At 45.9% G+C, this 22,528-nt stretch overlaps 1 protein-coding gene across 5 annotated transcripts in view; it reads left to right on the top strand.

The window, feature by feature from the left end:
- LOC147709688 (uncharacterized) overlaps positions 1–22,528 on the top strand; it is a 180,222-nt gene that overhangs the window by 21,959 nt on the left and 135,735 nt on the right. For all 5 annotated transcript variants that reach the window (XM_086928203.1, XM_086928202.1, XM_086928200.1 and 2 more), the window contains one exon: positions 2,089–2,235. In XM_086928203.1, the coding sequence (XP_086784329.1) occupies positions 2,089–2,235 (147 nt within the window). The remainder of the gene's footprint in view (positions 1–2,088; positions 2,236–22,528) is intronic.

Raw genomic sequence — 22,528 nt, 5'->3', positions numbered from 1 at the left:
TTTCCAACAACCGTGCAACATGACAACTTTGCTCCTCAGATCAAGAGTCAATCTCTAGGGTCGTGTGAAACAATAGACAGTTATTTTACTCAGTCAGTGGTTGTGCAGTTTACTTTCACAATATGTAGAGAATAGAAAGACGGGCGTTTTCAATAAAGGGTAACATTTATTGAACAGTCTTTCTTCTCGTACAAGAGAAATGAATTGCCACAATTGCAAGACTTGTTCTTATAAAAAGTACGTACAGTAAGATAAGTATTGCGAAATAATACTGTAAAAGCATTGATATGGTTTCTAGGCCGAAATGACACCAATCTGCCTGCCCCAGGCCTGTAGGGATCAGGAGCTGCAGGGCTCCGGGGCTCCCTGCCGCGCGGCAGGACCCAGGACGGAGCCCCCGGTATGGAGGCCACCCTCTCAGGGGCCCCGGACGGGGCTCCCAAAACCCAGCGGAGCAAGGGGAGGCTCTCTGGGCACCACGGAACCCAGTCCCGGGCCTATGGCAGTGCGGCAGGCCGGAGGGACGGGGCCCTGGGCCCAAGCACCCGACTCGGGGCCCGGCGAGGCCCCAGTGTACCTGACCTAAGCCTAATACTTGGGAGGGGAGTAAGTAAGTAGCTTTAAGTTAAGTTGGTTTTTCCAAGGTTTGCTTCAAGAATCCTCTCTAAGGGTTTAGTCAACACCATACCTCTGGAATAGAATGATGGAGGTCTGGTATCTCCTTCAGGGGGTCGATATCCCAGTCACCCGCAATGGTAGACTAGAAACGCCTGAGCTGGATTTCTCTGCAGGAGAAAAGACAGCGCTTCTCTCAGCGCATCGAGGAGGAGGAGGAGGGGCAGCGTCCGCGGGCAGCTTGCATCTGCTGGGCTCTTTGCAGGGGATGGCTGTTCAGCTCCTAAGTTCACCACACCATCGTTCGCTAGTTAGCAGCGATAGCAGTAGCAATAGCAGCTATGGTGTCATCAGCATGACAGCTTCTTCAGCGATGGCATTGATAGCTTCAGCGAAAACAACAGCAGACAGCTAGCAGCATCAGCGTTTGCTTAAGGCAACGTTGGTAATATTTATACCTGAAAGGTGCCTTGTTTGATGTAAGTTTTTGGACATAAGACGTCAATAAAGATGTCACTAGGAAGTGATTGTCTATCAGTGCTCATTAGAGTTCTATTACTAATCAAAACACAGCAAGCGGGGATTTCCAGGTTGCTGAGTTTTTATCTTGTTGAAGAACTCGGAGTGTTAATCTAGGAATCTCAGATAGTAACTTCTGCTATGTCATTGCACTAATTGGTTGCAAAGGAAGTGGCAGAGAAAGCTATTCTGAAATGTGGCTCTGTTCGTGTGAGGCCAGAGACGAGTTTCTGAATATTGCACTTGAACGGTTATGCCACTATAGGGAATACATGGATTTATTGCCGAATAGGGGCATAAGGTCACAGTATCGATCAGGGTCCTAGATTAGAACGCAACAAGACTTCATCTCTGGCAGTAACTGATTGAGTAGTACGGTAGCCAAGTGATGCACAAGAGAGTAAATGCATATCACAGTGGTGTCTGTTGCCTTCCTTTTTCCCTATAACAAATCTAAATAGTTCCGGAAACATGCGTCTTCATAGAGCGCATACAGATGAGTGTGTCATACAGAAGAAAATTAAACATATTCTCAACAAACCTCTTAAACATCGGAGTCTAATTCACAGAAATATTATTCAACATATTTCAGGAGATGCATGTGTGATTGGGGCAAGTCCAGTTGAATTGTCTTGCAAGTTTAGAGCCAAAGCAGGATTATGGAACTTCTGGTCCGGTTTCCATGCCAGAAGAAATGAAAACCCCACAGTTTGCACATTTGGTGGTATTTCCATACCTCTTGAAGGTTATTTCACATCATAAGAATCTATTTCCTCTTAGAAAGTATAGGGGCAAGACTGTTGATAGAGTTGAAGGAAATACCATCATATTAATGGGAGTACAACAGGGGGGGATTTTTTGTCAGAGAAAACAAGCAACCACTTTAACAGAGCCAAATGCACATATGCCTTCCATTTATATATGTGACTGTAACACATGCACCTCTTTTATCAGCACAAGGAAAGCCAGGAATCTGCCCAGGACAACAACAGGACATGTTCCCCGATTTTGAGGATTTGTGCATGGTCGACAGAGACTGCCCAGGAGAACAGAAGTGCTGCTACTTCCATGGCGGGAACACATGCATTAATCCTGTCAGAGGTAACTATACTTCTAATTCTGGTCTCATCCGTAGTTTCACTGTAGATCTGTTCTATATCTTGCCTCCCTTTTTGATGAATGATGCCACAATTGCACACCCTGGAATTGCCGTTTGATTCATGGTGCAGCTATTGCATACCCTGGTTTTGCCCTTTGATCCATGGTGCAGCTATTGCACACCCCGGTCTTGCCTTTGATCCATGGTGCAGCTATTGCACACCCTGGTCTTGCCCTTTGATCCATGGTGCAGCTATTGCACACCCCGGTCTTGCCCTTTATTTATTTATTTTATGCGATTTTTAAAGCGCGCAAATACCCATACGGGTGTCTCGGCGCTAGCGTTACAGAACTCACTTCTTGAGATGTAGGGGAATTAGGATGAAAAAACCATGTTTTGAGACTCTTTCTGAAATTTAATAGCGTAGGGGCGGTTTTGATGTGGAATGGTAATGTGTTCCACAATTTGTCAGTTGCTATGGTGAAGCATCTATCTCCCCAGTTGGTCTTTCTTGTCCGTGGAACCTTCAGCAAATGGGCTGAAGATGATCGTAAGGTCCTAGAATGTTCCAGCGGACAGAGACCTTTTTTAAGGAACTGTGGGCCAGGATTATTGATAGCTTTGTAGGCTATACATAGAGCCTTGAATTTGATCTGACTCCTAATTGGGAGCCAATGCAGCTCTCTGATGTAGGGAGAAGTCGAAGTAAATTTGGGGATGGATAATAGAATTCTGGCCGCGGCGTTTTGCACCGTCTGTAGTTTATTGAGTACCTTTTCTTGAGCATTCAGAAGGAGGGCGTTGCAGTAGTCTGTTCTCGAGAACACCAAGGTGATAATTAGGGTTTTTCCCGCGGACGGCGGTAAGTAAAGGAGTAGTTTTTTTATCCTTTTTAGGATATAGAAGGAGGAAGATACCACTGCGTTGGCATGTTAGAGGAAAGTCATCTTGTTGTCAAATATGACTCCCAGATTACGCACCTTGACTACCGGTTGGGGGGGCCCCCAACTGAGATGGCCACCACTGAGGGGACCAGGCAGGCTGCAAATTCCCGAATGCCATCACCTCCGTCTTATCGGAGTTTAGTTTGAGACAGTTTGATGACATCCAGGAACTTATTGCCTTCATTCCCTTTTGGAAGTTGGCTGCGACTAAAGTACCATCATTGTGTACCGATAACACTAGTTGGGTGTCATCTGCATACGTTGTTAGGGCAATTCCGTAGGATTTTATCACCCTCGCTAAGTCCGATACATAGATGTTAAAAAGCGTCAGACTTAGCGAGGAGCCCTGTGGTACTCCGCAAGGGAGAGAAAAGGTCTGGGAGGTGTAGTTACCCATCTTGACTGTCTGGGGGCGGTTGGCCAAGAATGAGGCAATAAGATCTTTGGCTTTGCCTCTTATTCCTAAAGCCGAGACACGGTCGATCAAAGTGACATGATCCACCGTGTCAAAGGCAGCGAAGAGATCCAGAAGTATTAGAACCGCCGATCCTCCCTTGTCCATCGTGGCTCTTATTTCATCTGCTGCTTTGAGTAGTGCTGTCTCCGTTCCATGATCTTGTCTGTAACCAAACTGGGTGTCGTCGAGTAGGTCGTTGTCGTTGATAAATTTCGAAAGTTGGGTGTTCATTATTGTTTCGAAGATCTTGGCTGGAAAGGGGAGACAGGCAATAGGTCTATAGCTGGCAGGGAGAAGAGGGTTCAGTGTTGGCTTTTTTAGAAGTGGCTTAATGATAGCCTTCTTCCAAACAGATGGATAGGTACCTGTTAGAAACATAGCGTTGCAGATTGTGGATAGTGCAGGAGAGATAGCTTCCGGGATGAGATTCAGAATGGCGGGGGGCATGGGTCGAGGGGGGATCCCGATTTGGTGCTGGCTACCAGATGTTGAATGTGCTCCTGGTTAGTCGCTTCGAAAGATGAAAAGAAAGGTGGGTTGCTGATGGAAGGTGCCATGGGGTTGGGGGGAGAAGAGGAGTGAGAGAAGGTCAGAAAGATGGAACTAACCTTATCCTCAAAGAAGTTGGCCAAAGCGTCCGATAAGGACTGGGAGCCTTCTAGGCGCGGGGCGCGGGGGTTGGACAGATGAGTGACCACCTGAAATAATTCCCCTACCGAGTTTTTCGCCTGGTTGATTTGGGAAGTATAATAACGACTTTTTTCTGAGATTATGAGTTTTTTGTAATTGGAGAGAGCATTTTTGTAGGTCATTTTGTCTGCAGGGCTGTAATGGCGGCGCCACTGCCTTTCCAGGTTCCTGCAATACTGTCTCTGAGTTCGTAGGGGCTCCGTAAACCACTGTGCTGAAGGGAGTTTCCTGCTGCGGTGGGAGGTTTTAATCGGGGCTAGTTTGTTACAGGCTATATTTAGATTAGTCAGGTACTTAGAGGACGCTAGAGTAGGATTCTGTTCGTTGGGAATATGGCTGTCTTGCATCATCTACGTTAAATGAACAAGGTTAATATGTTTCCAGTCTCTGAAAGAGACTAGAGACGAAGATGGGGCAGCCATTGCACACCTTGGTCTTGCCCTTTGATACATACTGCAACTATTACACACCCCGGTCCCGCCCTTTGACACATGGTGCAGCTATTGAACATCCTGGTCTTGCCCTTTGATCCATGGTGCAGCTATTACACACCCAAGTCTCGCCCTTTGACCCATCGTGCAGCTATTGCACACCCTGGTCTTGCCCCTTGAACCATGGTGCATTGATTGCACACCCTTCTCTCGCCCTTTGATGCACGATACAGCAATTGCACACCCTGGTCTCTCTCTTTGACCCATGATGCATCGATTGCACACCACGGTCTCGCCCTTTGATCCATGATGCATTGATTGCACAACACGGTCTCACCCTTTGACCCATGGTGCAGCGATTGCAAACCCTGGTCTTGCCCTTTGATCCATGATGCATCAATTCCACACAACAGTCTCGCCCTTTGATCCATGGTGCAGTTATTGCACACCCTGGTCTCACCCTTTGATGCATGATGCAGTGATTGCACACCCCGATCTCGCCCTTTGATCCATGATGCATCGATTGCACACCACGGTCTCGCCCTTTGACCCATGGTGCAGCTATTGCACACCCTGGTCTTGCCCTTTGATCCATGATGCATTGATTACACACCACAATCTCGCCCTTTGATCCATGGAGCAGTTATTGCATGCCCTGGTCTCGCACTTTGACGTATGATGTAGTGATTGCACACCCGAGGCTCGCCCTTTGATCCCTGATGCATCGATTGCACACAACGGTGTTGCCGTTTGATCCATGATGCATCGATTGCACACCACGGTCTCGCCCTTTGATTGATGGTGCAGCTATTGCACACCCTGACCTTACCCTTTAATCCATGGTGCAGCTGTTGCACACCCTGGTCTCTCCTTTTGATGCAGCTATTGCATGATGTAGGTATTGCACAACCTGTTCTCACCCTTTGATGCACGATGCAACAATTGCACACCCGGTCTTGCTCTTTGATCCATGATGCATCGATTGCACACCACGGTCTCGTCCTTTGATCTATGATGTATCGATTGCACACCACGGTCTTAACCGTTGATCCATGATGCATCGATTGTACACCACGGTCTCCCACTTAGATCCATGGTGCAGCTATTGCATGCCCTGGTCTCGCCGTTTGATGCATGATGCAGTAATTGCACACCCTGGTCTCATCCATGATGCATCGATTTCACACCACGGTCTTGCCCTCTGATCCATGGTGCAGCTATTGCATGCCCTAGTCTCGCCCTTTGTTCCATGGTGCAGGTATTGCATGCCCTAGTCTCGCCCTTTGATCCATGATGCATCGATTGCACACCACGGTCTCGCCCTTTGATCCATGATGCATCGATTGCACACCACGGTCTCACCCTTCGATCCATGATGCAGCTATTGCATGATATAGGTATTGCACACTCTGGTCTCGCCCTTTTGAGTGATGGTGCAGCTATTGTACCTCAAGGTATCACCCTTTGATTCATGTAGCAGTTAATGTGTGAGGGGGCTCCTGTGTATTCTGGTCTTGGTTTGCGAATCATGGTTCAGCTACTGTATATCTTCCACACTTTGCTATCATGATCGTAGCTCTTGTTTCACTATATCCATTTTGATTTAGTGTTTCGTGCGTACCTATTTCCTGAGCAGGTGACATACTAATGTTCTCATCCTTAGTTTCAGTATTTAGCTATTATTTTTTAATTACTTAGTAGGAATTGAGACTAGGGCCCGGATTCTGAGTCTGTCAGAGGAGCAGGTTCAATTCATATCAACTATTTCTAGTTTTTGGAGAATCACAAGAGAATGGTGATGCTTAACATAGCAACATCCAAGTGGTACAGTACATACAATGCACTTTCTACCTGTTAAATTTCAACAGGTTGTACCTGTCAGGGTTTAAAAGCGCATAAGTTGTGTAATCACCAGAAATTACCGGTTGTGTTGAATACCACCCAACTCAGACTTTCGAGCCCATGCCCTGGTCTCGCACTTTGATGTATGATGTAGTGATTGCACACCCGAGGCTCGCCCTTTGATCCCTGATGCATCGATTGCACACAACGGTGTTGCCGTTTCATCCATGATGCATCGATTGCACACCACGGTCTCGCCCTTTGATTGATGGTGCAGCTATTGCACACCCTGACCTTACCCTTTAATCCATGGTGCAGCTGTTGCACACCCTGGTCTCTCCTTTTGATGCAGCTATTGCATGATGTAGGTATTGCACAACCTGTTCTCACCCTTTGATGCACAATGCAACAATTGCACACCCGGTCTTGCTCTTTGATCCATGATGCATCGATTGCACACCACGGTCTCGTCCTTTGATCTATGATGCATCGATTGCACACCACGGTCTCAACCGTTGATCCATGATGCATCGATTGTACACCACGGTCTCCCACTTCGATCCATGGTGCAGCTATTGCATGCCCTGGTCTCGCCGTTTGATGCATGATGCAGTAATTGCACACCCCGGTCTCATCCATGATGCATCGATTTCACACCACGGTCTTGCCCTCTGATCCATGGTGCAGCTATTGCATGCCCTAGTCTCACCCTTTGTTCCATGGTGCAGGTATTGCACGCCCTAGTCTCGCCCTTTGATCCATGATGCATCGATTGCACACCACGGTCTCGCCCTTTGATCCATGATGCATCGATTGCACACCACGGTCTCACCCTTCGATCCATGATGCAGCTATTGCATGATATAGGTATTGCACACTCTGGTCTCGCCCTTTTGAGTGATGGTGCAGCTATTGTACCTCAAGGTATCACCCTTTGATTCATGTAGCAGTTAATGTGTGAGGGGGCTCCTGTGTATTCTGGTCTTGGTTTGCGAATCATGGTTCAGCTACTGTATATCTTCCACACTTTGCTATCATGATCGTAGCTCTTGTTTCACTATATCCATTTTGATTTAGTGTTTCGTGCGTACCTATTTCCTGAGCAGGTGACATATTAATGTTCTCATCCTTAGTTTCAGTATTTAGCTATTATTTTTTAATTACTTAGTAGGAATTGAGACTAGGGCCCGGATTCTGAGTCTGTCAGAGGAGCAGGTTCAATTCATATCAACTATTTCTAGTTTTTGGAGAATCACAAGAGAATGGTGATGCTTAACATAGCAACATCCAAGTGGTACCGTACATACAATGCACTTTCTACCTGTTAAATTTCAGCAGGTTGTACCTGTCAGGGTTTAAAAGCGCATAAGTTGTGTAATCACCAGAAATTACCAGTTGTGTTGAATACCACCCAACTCAGACTTTCGAGCCCATGCCCTGGTCTCGCACTTTGATGTATGATGTAGTGATTGCACACCCGAGGCTCGCCCTTTGATCCCTGATGCATCGATTGCACACAACGGTGTTGCCGTTTCATCCATGATGCATCGATTGCACACCACGGTCTCGCCCTTTGATTGATGGTGCAGCTATTGCACACCCTGACCTTACCCTTTAATCCATGGTGCAGCTGTTGCACACCCTGGTCTCTCCTTTTGATGCAGCTATTGCATGATGTAGGTATTGCACAACCTGTTCTCACCCTTTGATGCACGATGCAACAATTGCACACCCGGTCTTGCTCTTTGATCCATGATGCATCGATTGCACACCACGGTCTCGTCCTTTGATCTATGATGCATCGATTGCACACCACTGTCTCAACCGTTGATCCATGATGCATCGATTGTACACCACGGTCTCCCACTTCGATCCATGGTGCAGCTATTGCATGCCCTGGTCTCGCCGTTTGATGCATGATGCAGTAATTGCACACCCCGGTCTCATCCATGATGCATCGATTTCACACCACGGTCTTGCCCTCTGATCCATGGTGCAGCTATTGCATGCCCTAGTCTCGCCCTTTGTTCCATGGTGCAGGTATTGCACGCCCTAGTCTCGCCCTTTGATCCATGATGCATCGATTGCACACCACGGTCTCGCCCTTTGATCCATGATGCATCGATTGCACACCACGGTCTCACCCTTCGATCCATGATGCAGCTATTGCATGATATAGGTATTGCACACTCTGGTCTCGCCCTTTTGAGTGATGGTGCAGCTATTGTACCTCAAGGTATCACCCTTTGATTCATGTAGCAGTTAATGTGTGAGGGGGCTCCTGTGTATTCTGGTCTTGGTTTGCGAATCATGGTTCAGCTACTGTATATCTTCCACACTTTGCTATCATGATCGTAGCTCTTGTTTCACTATATCCATTTTGATTTAGTGTTTCGTGCGTACCTATTTCCTGAGCAGGTGACATATTAATGTTCTCATCCTTAGTTTCAGTATTTAGCTATTATTTTTTAATTACTTAGTAGGAATTGAGACTAGGGCCCGGATTCTGAGTCTGTCAGAGGAGCAGGTTCAATTCATATCAACTATTTCTAGTTTTTGGAGAATCACAAGAGAATGGTGATGCTTAACATAGCAACATCCAAGTGGTACCGTACATACAATGCACTTTCTACCTGTTAAATTTCAGCAGGTTGTACCTGTCAGGGTTTAAAAGCGCATAAGTTGTGTAATCACCAGAAATTACCGGTTGTGTTGAATACCACCCAACTCAGACTTTCGAGCCCTGCACAAATAGGAGTTTGCTCAGGGGTTTGATCTGAAACCAGTTATGGACTTTACAAGATGCTGACTTCAACCATAAACTAAGGGAACGAATGCACTTATCGGCATGTATGTGGGACCGAATGTTGACACACAACCTTGACATCAGAAACACATTGGTCCAGCCACAAGTCTGATGGGACAATTTTTCCTTGTTGTCTTCTGCTACTCGAACCTGAAATACAAACATACCCCCTGCAGCTCAAACAATCTTCTACTCTTCACAGAAACACCACAACATTTTCAGAAAACATGAAAAACGGTCATAGACAACTGTCACATAGTCCTGTTATAATGCATTGTGGGTTTGGACCACATAATCCCAGGTCTACAGGATTATTCCCTATTCTGGACACAGAAACTCCTACATCATGCAACTTATGCTCAAGGCTTAGGCCTTTGAATTTGCAGTTAAGTACACCATTGCTGACTCTCTTCATTCTCTAACTGTGCCCTCACAGCTGTTGTGTCCTATTCCTCTAGGCAGAGGCCTGTAACAACACCTTCTGTGTTCCAACTGAATTACTTCTGAGAACTCTATTGTGGTCAAAGAAAAGCAGTTCTCCGTAGAAATTAGAAATAACCTTTTGACTGATCACCTGCCTGCTCAATCCAAAGTGGTCTGCCGACCTTGTTTTTAGGACTTAGGTGGTGGTTTATTCCTTGATTCTTGAAAACCACATGCTCTTTTTTGTGCTTATACCAGATTCAATGTAGAGTCTAGATTGCATGCCTGAATATTGGACTTTTAATTTTGAGTAGCACCCCATCAGATGACGGTGAATGCACAGCATGAACAGAGGAAGATTTTATTAAAATGTACCTTAAAGATGACCCTTTTGTCTGCTCACAAGGAACTACTCACTGGTGTGTTGTTCTTCAGCACATTAAGTCTTCTCCCTATCCACCACTTTCCACAACAGTTACGCCTTCAAGCACAGCAGTGGATGCAGAGCTGGGATTCAAATTCAAAATCTGCCAGTAGCATTGGACTGGAAAGAGATGCTCCCACAAGGTATTTTGTAAAAAAAAATGAGGTCAGCATATAATAACACAGTATTTTAAATGAGTGATCTATATGACTTCAGGTTTCACCATGGCCACTCACACAGTCTTAAAAGCAGCATCCAAGCTTGCAGGCCATAAGAGAATTGCCACAATGCAATAAGAGCCAATAGGCTCCGTACGAACTGCACCCTGGCACAGACTACAAAATTCTAGAACATGACCATTCCTGCACTTGATACTGCCCCAACAAAGGCAAGCACAGGAAGATCAACAACCCACACCTGCCCTCAGTCTTTATTTTTGTGGGCAGCTATCCCACTGCTACCCCTACCCTTTCACCATGCAGCCGATTTCATCTTTATTTTTTGATCCAGTGTTTATTCTGCATCAGATCACTCTCTTTGTTTCAGGGTGCAGCTATTCTACACCTGTGTAGCGTGATACCAATGTAGGCAAGTGCTTCACCACACCACATAGGGAAAGTAAGCACTATATAAATGTTGCAATGCAAAAAGTGTTTAATTTGTAAAAGGCTGCATAGTCTTGAATCCGCCTCATGTGTTTGTGTTCTACTACCAGACACTCTCTGACCCTTTATCTCTCTCTTGCAGGTTCCTATTTCCTCCCTTTCTGGTGGCTGATCTTATTCTCTTACTCCTTCTTTATCCTGTGTTTTTTTCCCCTCTCTACCTCCGCTCAAGGTCTGATGAAGAAAAATAAGTGTTGGTCCTTACAATTGAGTGCTGGTGGTGTCCATCGGCAACCAGCAGCTTAAATTAGGCACATAAAACAATACAGTACAATACAACCTGCTTTCATGCCATGGTTTGAAGGGTCGCTACTCTCCACATGGTCTCTCTTGCCTATTTAATTTCCTCTTTATGTTGGTACAGAATATTTATAGTCAATCAAAAAAGGTAGGGACTAGGAGCAGATTGAGGTCCAGAACCCATGCTCCGATTTGGAAATATATTAATACAAGTGGAGGGTAACTGTTCCTATTGAGAGAAAGATATGTATAGAGTGAGGTGTAGGCACACAATCTGACAGTTGAAGGGGTCTTCCCTATTGGAAGTTTTAGCCCTAACACACCCAAGTGGGTGTCATGCTTCATCATAGGGCCTAGCTTCTCTTGTGGCACGTGCTGCAATGTCCCCACGGCCCCGTGAGGGGGCTCTTGGTAGAGATCTTCTTTTTAGCTGAACGAGTGAGTGAGGGTCTGTGGATCTTTAACGATAATGTTATATTTTAAGTCACAATTTTGAAAATGACACTTTTTGGAAATTATTGCCTAGTCCTAACCATTTGGTGCCTGCAGCCTGTTCATGCCTAGGTGTAATTGGCAGTTGGCCTTTGTTTATTCCTCCCATGAGTGTCATAAAAGAGGGACTGGGTGTTGGCAGGATAAATCATCTGACATAATGGGAGGAGTGAGGCTGACACCTACCCCATCTACCATACCTGAAATGTAAAGGAGCTGCCTCAACTCAAACACAAAGAATTTCTCAACAGCCTGTTGTGACAACCCCCCACCACTCCCTCCCGAGACCCAGTGGAGCCTGGGCAGGGAGACAGGAAATTCTAAACATGTCAATGGGGGAAAACTCTAGAAGTTTCTTTCATTTCAAAGTAGGCACCAAGTATAAAGCTAAGACTCTCAGACCCACTCTTTAGATCACTCCTGGGCCTATGGACACTACAAAAGAAGGATGCCAGAAGATTACCCTACTGCATAAGGCCTCCCCTACTGTCTGAGAAGGAAGGCTGGGACTATTTCCTTCTTCCTAGGCTACCTGAGTGACTCAAAAAGTTAGTTAGCTAACCACCTCTTCTGAGTGTTCTGGAACATAACAAGCTCCACAGTCCTCCCTCTATCTGCCCAACTGACCTGCTGTTCTAGACATGCATCTGGAAATGACTGAGCCCTGCTGGCCTCTGTTCGGCCAGTTCGCACCATTATCTTGCCATCCAGGCCAATCACCATTGCAAAGCTCCAGTGAACCCAACTCTTTATGCTACAGCGACCATCAGTAACAACAGGTCATGTGAGATCTGCACTTCGTGCTACAGCATTGACAGACCCCCGTGATCACCACTGCAAAACTTTAGCAATGACAGTCTGTGGAGATGGATAAGCTTTCAGATCGGTGACAAACCTGCTCTTTAAACTCCACTGGCAAACACCCGCAACACTCCTCTTGCGCCTCCTCTACCACTCCACCTGGAACGGAACTCTTTACACTAGACTATAGAAGGTAACCTTTTCAACAAGACACACCCTGGTCCCTGTATCCAGCTCATGCTACATCGCGTCGGACTGAACTTGTGACTTTTACTCAGTCTAACATTATCAGATGACCACAAGTGGCACTTTGTGCTTTTAGGTGCTATATTTACCTTATTATATTTTCAGCTCTAATGATTGGACTTTTGCTGTTTAGGTTTCAAGTAATTTAATACATTCTACTTTATTTTTCTAAGTTGATGTGGGATTTTTCTTGTGGGGTATTTTCACTGTATTACTGTTTGTGTGCTGCATAAATACTTTACACATTGCCTCCAAGTGAAGCCTGTCTGTGTTTTGTGTCAAGCTTCCAGAGGGTAAGCACAGGTTCATTTAGTGACTTTTTTTGTTCACCCTGACAAGGATTGTGGATGATGTTTTAGAAGGGCCCACATCCCCCTCAAACAACAACCCAATTTCTCACAGTCACCAACTCTGAATTTGGGATCAAGGCAGTGCTTAATTTGTGCCGGTGCTTTCTGGTGCTAAGCACCAGCACTTAATTTTCAGGGCCAGGTCTACACGCGATATCAGCTGTTCACTAAGTTCACAAGGGTCTCCCTGGTGAAGAGCTGATATTGCACGCGATTGTGTTTAAAATATTACAAATTGGATGCCGCTGTAGCAGCAGCCCACTTTATGTGGCACACAGCACAATGTCACACTCAGATTGAAACTGCCAGGGCCCCTGCCTCGTCGTAAATTACAGGTCACTCGGTGTGATGGAATGCTGTCCTGGGGGGGCTCCTCGGTGCCGGCTTCTCAGAGAGGGCCCCTCGGGCTCCAACAGGCTCGGTCTAAGGAAGGAAGTGGTGGCAGGCTCCGCTCTCTCTTTCATGCTGTGCCGTCCAGTGACGCACAGAGGCAGGCAAGCGCAAGTAGCTCCCCCACCCCCTGAATCACATTCTACTCTCCAAGCCATCCCAGTCACAGCGGAGCATGTGCCTGGGTGTGTGTGTGCCGGTGAGGGGGGAGGAGGGAGATGGAGGTTGAGGGGCTGTGAGGGAATAAAAGGGGACGGGGAGACAGTGGAGGAAAGAGTGAGGTAGAGATGGAGAGACTTTAGAGAGGTAGAATGGATGGACGATAGGAGCGATGGTGAGGGGGAGATATGGACACACGTGGGACGAGAGAGAAGGGAGAAGCTACGGGGAGCAGCAGGTGAGAGGAGTGAGGAGGAGGAGTCTGAGGATTTGAGGGGAGAGAGGAGAGCGAATTAACTCCAGAGATGGAGATGGCAAGGAGAGTGGAGAGGGAAGGCAGCGGGTAGAAGGGAAAAGATGGGCAGGTATGAGGGAGCGAGAGAAGGTGGTGGTAGACAAGGTAAAAGAGACGTAGCTCCAATCAAGGCTCTGGCCTGCACACACTGCTTGTGGTGATTGCAGCTGGCTTCTATCAGGCTGACTGTGCTGCACTGCTGATACAATGTGTTCAGATGCCCGTCCCCCTGGCACCGCTGAGGCAAGATATAATTCAAAGTCTGCCCGCGGCGCAGCTGGAAGGGGGAGGGGGGACGTCACCTCTGGTCCTGGTACCAGAGCGGGAAGTTTGCAAAGAAGGTAGGTAGCAGGCTACAAGATGCGTTTGGGGACAGGGAGAGAAGGAGGAAAGATAGGAAGAACTGGGGCCATATGATATTCACGAAGCACACAGTCAAAAGAATTCACATATAATGTCAGAGCTGGAGGCGGCATCTGGCAGAGCAGACGAACACTTGCTGACAACATAAATCTGGGCAGGAGGTCTGGAGGCGCCCCCCCTCCACGAGTCTTATGGTAGGGCCATTAACTTAACTCTGGGTACTGGTTAGAGGGACTCAGGTGCGCCGCGCTGGCCTCGCAGCACTGTCTGCTGTTTGCACTGGCCTGTCCGCGCTTTGTCTGTAACTATGGCCTCTGCAAAGTGAATTATGGCTGTGCCGAGCCTGGTAAATTTGTAATCACGGGTGAGTACTGTAATGCTAGTAAAGGATTCCTAGAGTTTCTTGTTGAGCAAAATGGGTGCAATTTCTGATGTTTATATGTTTCCCTCGCCGTCATTGCTTTATTTTGTTACTGAGAAACTGTCACTCATAGTCTTTGAAATTTCACTAATAATTGCTCTGAAATTATAGAAAAGTCACACATAGCAATCTTAAACCTTAGCAGCTATGCACGGAGGGCTCTGGCAGGCGATAGATTGTGGGGCTCTGTCAGGCGGTATGGAGGCAGAAGGTAAAAGGCAGCAGCCATCGTTAGTTCCAGCCACAGTCGGTCGAAACTACAGGCTTCAGCCAAACTTCGATCAATTCCAGAAACACACTGAAGCATTGCCCACTAGGAATGCTTTCAGCCAGGAGTCCTCTTTGCCCGACTGACCTGCAAGTCCCAGATTTCTTTCCATCTTCAGAAGAACTGTAAATATCGTTTATATGTCACTAGCTTACCTGTTGCGCGTTGCTGCGATCTCAGAAGAAATGAAATTCAAGTAAACTCGTTATGATAACATTCAATTTACATTCTGTCATTTTTATTGGAACTTATTCATTTTAATATGGAAAACATTTCAAAGTGTCGTTTTAATTCTATTTATTTATTCGAGTGCTTGTGGATACACAATATTTTTTGGTTTTCCATCTGGTGCGTACACAAATAAATCAGAAGGTTTTCCGACACGTGAGCTGGCCACATACAGTTGTCCATGTGAGAAGCACGGATTCTCCAAATCTAGTCCACACACTTGCAGTGCTTGTCCTTGTGCTTTGTTGATGGTCACTGCAAAAGCAACCAAGAACAACAAGAGAGAAATGGTTTAGATGTACACTCTCACACCCCTTATCTTACTATTTATAAACAACAGAAGAGTGACAACACAATAAAGGACAACTTCGTGGAAAAACAAAGTGTCTAGAAAAAAGAGAAAGTGGAAAACTCCAAGGGGAGGGACAACACAAAAGAGATTTTTAAGAACCCTCACTCACCAATCTAGTGGTGACATGCTTCATCACTGGGTTCCCACTGAAAAGACCTAATGTCTTTCCAGTGTGCTTCAACGCCTGTTTATAGCGGAGCTGGTTTTGTGTGTGTTGAGGGTGTTTTTAGAGAAGCCAAATTAAGCTAAGTGAGTGCAAAGGAATAGAAAAAATTAAAAAGTGCAAGCACGTGACTTTCAAATATTTTATTACTTGTCCGGTCTGCACTGGTTAAAAACAAGGGTGAATGGATCATAGGTGTGGCCTTAATTATGGTAGACCCCTAGTCCATGTAGGTGAATTTGGTCGACATGTTTCTGCTTTTAACGAGCCCGAGTCGCTCAGCTTTCTTCAGGACCTTAATAGTGTGATCCTCCGGTGGTGTACACGCCCTAAGGTGCACCCTGCCATGAGGAAAAAGTGTAAAAAATATATTGGAAATATTCTCTTCTTCCAAAAAAGTATATTTATACTTGGGGCTGTAAAGCCGCATATAACTCACGTAGCAATTTTGCTGGAGTCATGTACCTGTGGGGAAGGAAAATTTCCGTAATTAGAGAGAGATATATATCCCCAAATAGATACGTTATTGTAAATGGAAAAAAACTGTTGTGTCCCATCACCCTAAGCAAAAAGAAACACCCATCCAGTGGAATACTCATGATAAGTGTTATATAGCTTAGGTAGCATTATAATAGCAGGTAAAGGGTATTATTCCAAGCTCTACCAACATGTAAGCGTTACTGTGTCCCAAGTATTATGCGACAGCATTTTTGCAATTCTGAAATTGCATAAAAGGGACTGAATGTGGGATGTCTTCATGGCTCATGAGACAACAACAAAGCCCAACAATTCACTATTTGACGGTGAATAAAATAGAAATACAAATGCCTGCAATTCGTCAAACAACACTAACCACATCTTACGCTAAAAACGGAGTAATCATGCACTCCGTGGTTTATAGGGTTACAAACCACATTAACAATACAACAAAGTAGGACAAAGGGTCTCGCTTTAAACTCACAGGAGGTATGTCGATATGGAACCTCATGGGCACATAACGCGGTGTGGGGTAATCTTCACGCTGCAATCTGTGCAGACGGGAAGAAAAACAAACCGGAATGTATTGGTTGTCAGCCCCCTAAAATGCGTGTAGGAATACAAAACGCGTAGTGTAGTATCGGGTTCCCAAGGCCTACATGTTCCGTAGAAAACCCACTTACACTGAAAGAACTGTTGGCACGGAAACTGAAAAGTACAAAGAACAAGTTTATTAAGACCCCATGGGGTGGTGGTACATTCCTACAGCACCCTTCGGTAATGCAAGAAATATCACACCGAACATCGGTGTGACCCGTTCTTTTATACAATTTACAGGTAATAAAAAGATAGGCGGTACAGAGTTACAGAGCGTTATGTACATATATGGTCATTTTTGGAACACAGCCAGCTCATGGGAGGGGTTACAACCCCACTGGTCAGTTTGGTGGCACATTCCTGAGGGGTGACTGGTCAGTTGGGACTGCGCATGTACAGGCTTGACCGTTACTAAAAATAGCCTGTTGCTGGGCAAACTCGAGTGGTCAGTGGTACGGACAACGGACTAAAGGGCACGCTGGCCACGAGGCCGCTCATGATCTAAGATGGCCGCCGTAACATACAAGATGGCGTTTCCAAGTATAGTCAAGTTAAGAGGGAAAACGTGTAGCACAGCTAAGCGCTAACTCGGCCATTGTCAAATTACGACAGACGACCCTTTTAGCGTTTAGCTGAAGCTACCTCATAGTGAACATAATCAGGATGTTCATCTTCAATATCAATTAGCATTATTTGGGCTACTTCTTTATGAAGCATCATTTTGTTGTGAGCAAGAGCTCGTCTTGATGGTATGCAAGCCGATAAACACATGGAACATAAAGCTGGGCCACATTGTATACATAAACATACGAAAAACAATATCCCAACAATGATACATAAAATCGTTAGCAGTTTCCAACCCCAAGTGGTAAGCATTGACCAGAACCATCCTGAAAGAGTCCAAGTTCCATTGTCCGGGTGTTTTTCAGCTGCTATTTTGTGCAATTTAGAAATGGCATCATAAACGGATGGCGAATTATCAGGTACGTATACACAGCAGCTACTTCCGATGATTCTACATGCCCCCCCACGATCAGCTAGAACCACATCTAAAACCATTCTGTTCTGAAGCGTAACGATCCTAGAAATCTGAAGTTCTTCAGTAATGTTCCCTAGTGCAATAGCAGTATCATTGGCTACAGCCTCAACAACACGGGTCAATCGTCGTATTTTCCGACTATTCAAAGCAGCCCCCTCAAAGGAGAACAGTCCCAAATTAAAGTCCACATATTGTTGTAAAGCAGTATCAGTCTGATCGATATCATCCAAAACAACAGTACGTTTAACACGATTCAACACGAAATCATGATAAAGGACATAATCATTATGATACATTGGTGGGGCAATGAATACAGGGGGCAATACAAAGGATACATAACAAGTGCCTAACCATCCCAACGGGAGCTGATGATAACCCTTCGTTCCACAAATAAAATAAGTATTGCGAGATGCTACAAACGATATGCCATTCGGGCTGTCAAATGTAAGTGTAGTGTTACATTCACTTTTCCCAACCGGGATTGTACCTTTATTGCGTATGCACAAATCAGCTTTAGTGGCAATAACATTAATAACATGTGAACTGGATACATTGATGTTCCTTTGGTTGCTGTAAACACGGGGTGCAGATGCATTATCGGGGCGATATTCCTCCCATTCAAATCGAGTACCCTCAGCTCGTGGATACCCATCCCGGTCATGGTAACAAATTTTATTCAAACGGAAAAGCACCCCCCCTTTCGTTGGCCATCGCAAAGTGAATAGAAGAGTGTACCATGCATTGCAAGATCCATTATGTGAAAACGGGAGTGGAATGAGTGGAGTGCCCCCTTTCTTCTGATGACCAGGCAACATCCCACACACCCAACAATTGGACGTATTTGTCATGTTATGCGTATGATGCAGGATCTGAATAAAGCTATTGTTCAAATAAGTCTGTCGGTGCCGTTCTTCATGGTAGGGCAAGGTGAAGTGAAAATGTTCAGATGGAGCCGGGGTAGTCGGCAGCAAATGTTCACGTGCAGGCACCACAAGTTAACCTACCCAAGCTATCACTGCTATTACCACAATTGTCAAGACAAAAAGGATGGCACCAAGTATTCTTTTGTCCCGTGATACAGAAGACGCCATAGTTCAAAGAGTTCTTAATGTCTCAAATAATTCAAAAAGTTCACAAAGTCTCAAATGTACATATGTATACACCTAAAAAAGAAAAATACAGTGCTGAGCTCCGAGGTAGCCGTTGTTTTCTTCTCCGGGGTCAAGACGGGTGTCGCTACTCTTGGCAGAACTGATCCCCCCCCACTTGAGATTCCCGGCTTCCGTTTCACAAACCCCAGAGCGGTAACCAACCAGTCTCGAAAACCAAAAAATCTTCTTATCGTGGCCGCAGATTGTAGCGCTCTCGTCCAGAAACAGTATGGTCCGGGAAGGCTCCCTCAACTTCGGCCGATGTCACAGCTGGGCTCTTTTCTTTCTCCAGAATCTCCTTGTAGTCGGTCAGCACGGCAGGATTCACCAGATCAGGAGAAACACGACGGCAGTGGGTTGAGTGCACCCACCGCTTTCTGTTGGTCACTCGTACAGCTGTTCGAGTAGCCAGGAGGACCTGCTCGGTGCCACGCCACCTCGGTTCCAAGCTGTTCGCCCTCTCAAACGACTTCACCATCACAAAGTCACCAGGGTGAAGATTGTGGGCCTCTCCAGTAGAATTGTCAGGGAGCGCTTCTCGAACCTGTTGATGAATAGAAAGCAAATCATTTGTTAATCGTGCCAAATAATCGTTCATCATTATACAAGGCACATCATGTATCAATCGCGGCTTAGGCACTCCCCAGATATTCATAGGCCTGCCAAACACCACCTCATACGGTGTGAGGCCTGTTCGAGAGTGGGGCACTGATCTGAGAGAGAGCAATGCTAGCGGTAAAGCATCCGGCCACTTCAATGACGTAGATGCTACAATCTTAGCCAGTTTTAGTTTCAACGTAGCATTGTACCGCTCGACAAGACCTGCCGACTGAGGGTGGAACACAGCATGAAACTTCTGCTGAATCCCCAACCCCTTCAGCACATACTCCACAATTTTCCCGACAAAATGAGGCCCATTATCGCTCCACAAAAATTTGCAAATTCCAAATCGAGGGAAGTACTCCTTGAGCAACACCTTAGCTGTTGTCAAAGCTGTATTGTCTTTCGTGGGGAAAGCCTCAACCCATTTGCTAAAAGCACATACCACCACTAAGACATACTTAAGGATGTTGCAACGCTCAAGCTGGATATAATCCATTTGGAGTACCTCGAATGGTGCAGAAGGTGGAACGAACCCTCCTTTCGGAGTATGGGTCCCCTTTGCAGGATTGTGCTGCAAACATATCAGGCAGGTCTGCACTACTCTCTTGGCAGTATTGGCAATCTCGGGATGCTCTCAAACTCGTGTTAACAGTCGAGTGATTGCAAGAGCCCCCACGTGCGCCAACCCATGTGTCATCTGGACCATCGCTTGCAAGTAAGCTGCAGGCAATTTCCATCTCTCCATGTCCTTGCTTCTCCAACAACCTTCATCATCTAGCACCCCTTCTGCTGCCCATGCCGCAAGTTCTGATTCAGTAGCTGATTTCTGAATATCTAGTATCTCTGCTCTAGCATCATACCATCGCTCAGCCTGTGATTGTGTCACGTACATGGGGGAGTCAGTTCGAGACATAGCCGTTTGTCTCGCTATGCTGTCCGCAAAAGCATTTCCTTGACCCACTTTATCAATTATCTTTTTATGGGCACTACATTTAATTATCGCTACTTTCTTTGGACAAAGCAACGCGTTTAGGAGATCACGCACTAGTTCTCCGTGCATAATGTGTACTCCATGAGAAGTCAAAAACCCACGCTCTCTCCAGAGTAGCCCGAAGTCATGCGCTACTCCGAAGGCGTACCGGCTGTCTGTGTATATGTTCACACATAGGCCAGCACTCAATTCGCAGGCTCTTGTCAAGGCTATCAGCTCTGCTGCTTGAGCCTATTTCTGTGGTATTCTAGCTGTTTCTACCACTGTCTTAAGTGTCGTGATCGCGTAGGCTGCGGAAGTCGTACCATCTGGCAGCCTCAAACACGATCCATCAACCCACAGTTCCCCATCCACATCTGGAAGTGGCATATCCTGTAAGTCGACACGACCCTTTGTCTGTTCCTCGGTCAGGAAAACACAGTCATGATGTTTTTCTTCCTGACCCTCCTCAACCGGATAGGGCAATAAAGTGGCAGGGTTCAGGGTAGCACATCTTTTTAGTGTGATATGTGGCGCCAAAAGTGTAAGTTCATATCCTGTTAAACGTGCACTGGTGAGATATTGGGTCTTTGTTTGATTTAACAGGGCGTCTACTGCATGGGGAACTTACACCAACAGTTTGTGCGATAACACTTTTCCCTCACTCTGTCGTATAGCTACCGCTGTTGCTGCAACTGCTCGAAAACACCCAGGTAACCCTCGTGCTACAGGGTCAAGAACCGCCGAGAAGTATGCGCATGGCCTTTGTTTGTCCCCGTGTGCTTGCACTAACACTGATAACGCGCACCCATCTTTCTCGTGCACGTACAACGTGAAAATCTTTGTATAATCTGGTGTACCTAACACGGGTGCGGAACAAAGGGCTTGTCTCAATTGTTCAAAGGCATTTTGACATTCATCTGTCCATTCAAGGGGCATTGGTGTAGTTTTGGACAGTAGCGCTAACAAGGGTTTGATAATGTGCGAAAACCCCATAATCCACTGTCTACAAAAGGACGTTAGTCCTATGAAGGCGCGTACATCTCTCTGAGTGCGGGGAATTGGTGTGTCTAAAATCGCCTGAATTCGATCTGATGTTAATGCACGCCCCTCCTTAGACAAAAGATGACCGAGGTAGGTCACCTTGGGTCTACAGTATTGAAGCTTTTTCTTGGAAACCTTATGATTGTTCTGTGCCAAAAAGGAAAGCAAAGCAATTGTACTCTCCTCACATTGTACATAAGAGTCTGCAGCGAGCAAAAGGTCATCGACGTACTGGATAAGGACAACCCCAGACTGTAACTCAAAAGAATCAAGCTGTCTTTTCAAAGCTTGGCTGTAGATACTAGGGCTCTCAGTGTAACCTTGAGGAACACGACAAAATCTATACGATTTATTATTTAACGTGAAGCCAAACAAATATCTGCTATCAGGGTGGACAGGGATGGAAAAGAACGCATTTTTCAAGTCTATAACACTAAATGTTGTTGCCGTTGGTGGCACCAGTGTAAGCAAAGTCGTGATATCAGACACCACCGGGTATTGGGGAATGACAATTTTGGTAATTTCTCTCAAATCAATAATAAAACGATAGACTTTGTCGTCAGTATCTTTCTTAAGGATCGGGAGAATAGGGCTGTTGCAAACATTGTAAGGAACCTCCTCCACCACTCCTGCAGTTATCAAATCTTGGACAATCTGTGTCAGGGCAATTTCACCTTCCCTGGAAATCTTATACTGTGGCACACGTGGCAGAGAGACTCCCTCCTTTACAGTAATTCGAATAGGTGGAATACGCATCTCTCCCACATCCGTATCTGAGGTCGCCCATAACGTGTGCGGGAGAGAGGCCAAAGCTGCAGTGTCTAGTATAGTGCAAAACCTGTCCGATTCAGGGTAATTGTCATTCAGGATAACCCGCACTCCTTCGGGAGCGCAACGTATCGTTGCTCGAAAATATTTAAGCAAGTCAATGCCCAGGATGTTATCTGGTGTATGGGGAGATAAC

Source organism: Lissotriton vulgaris, chromosome 6 (assembly GCF_964263255.1).
Source record: "Lissotriton vulgaris chromosome 6, aLisVul1.2, whole genome shotgun sequence".
In the NCBI taxonomy this organism is placed as follows: Eukaryota; Metazoa; Chordata; class Amphibia; order Caudata; family Salamandridae; genus Lissotriton; species Lissotriton vulgaris.
This window is presented reverse-complemented; position numbering and strand designations above follow the sequence as displayed.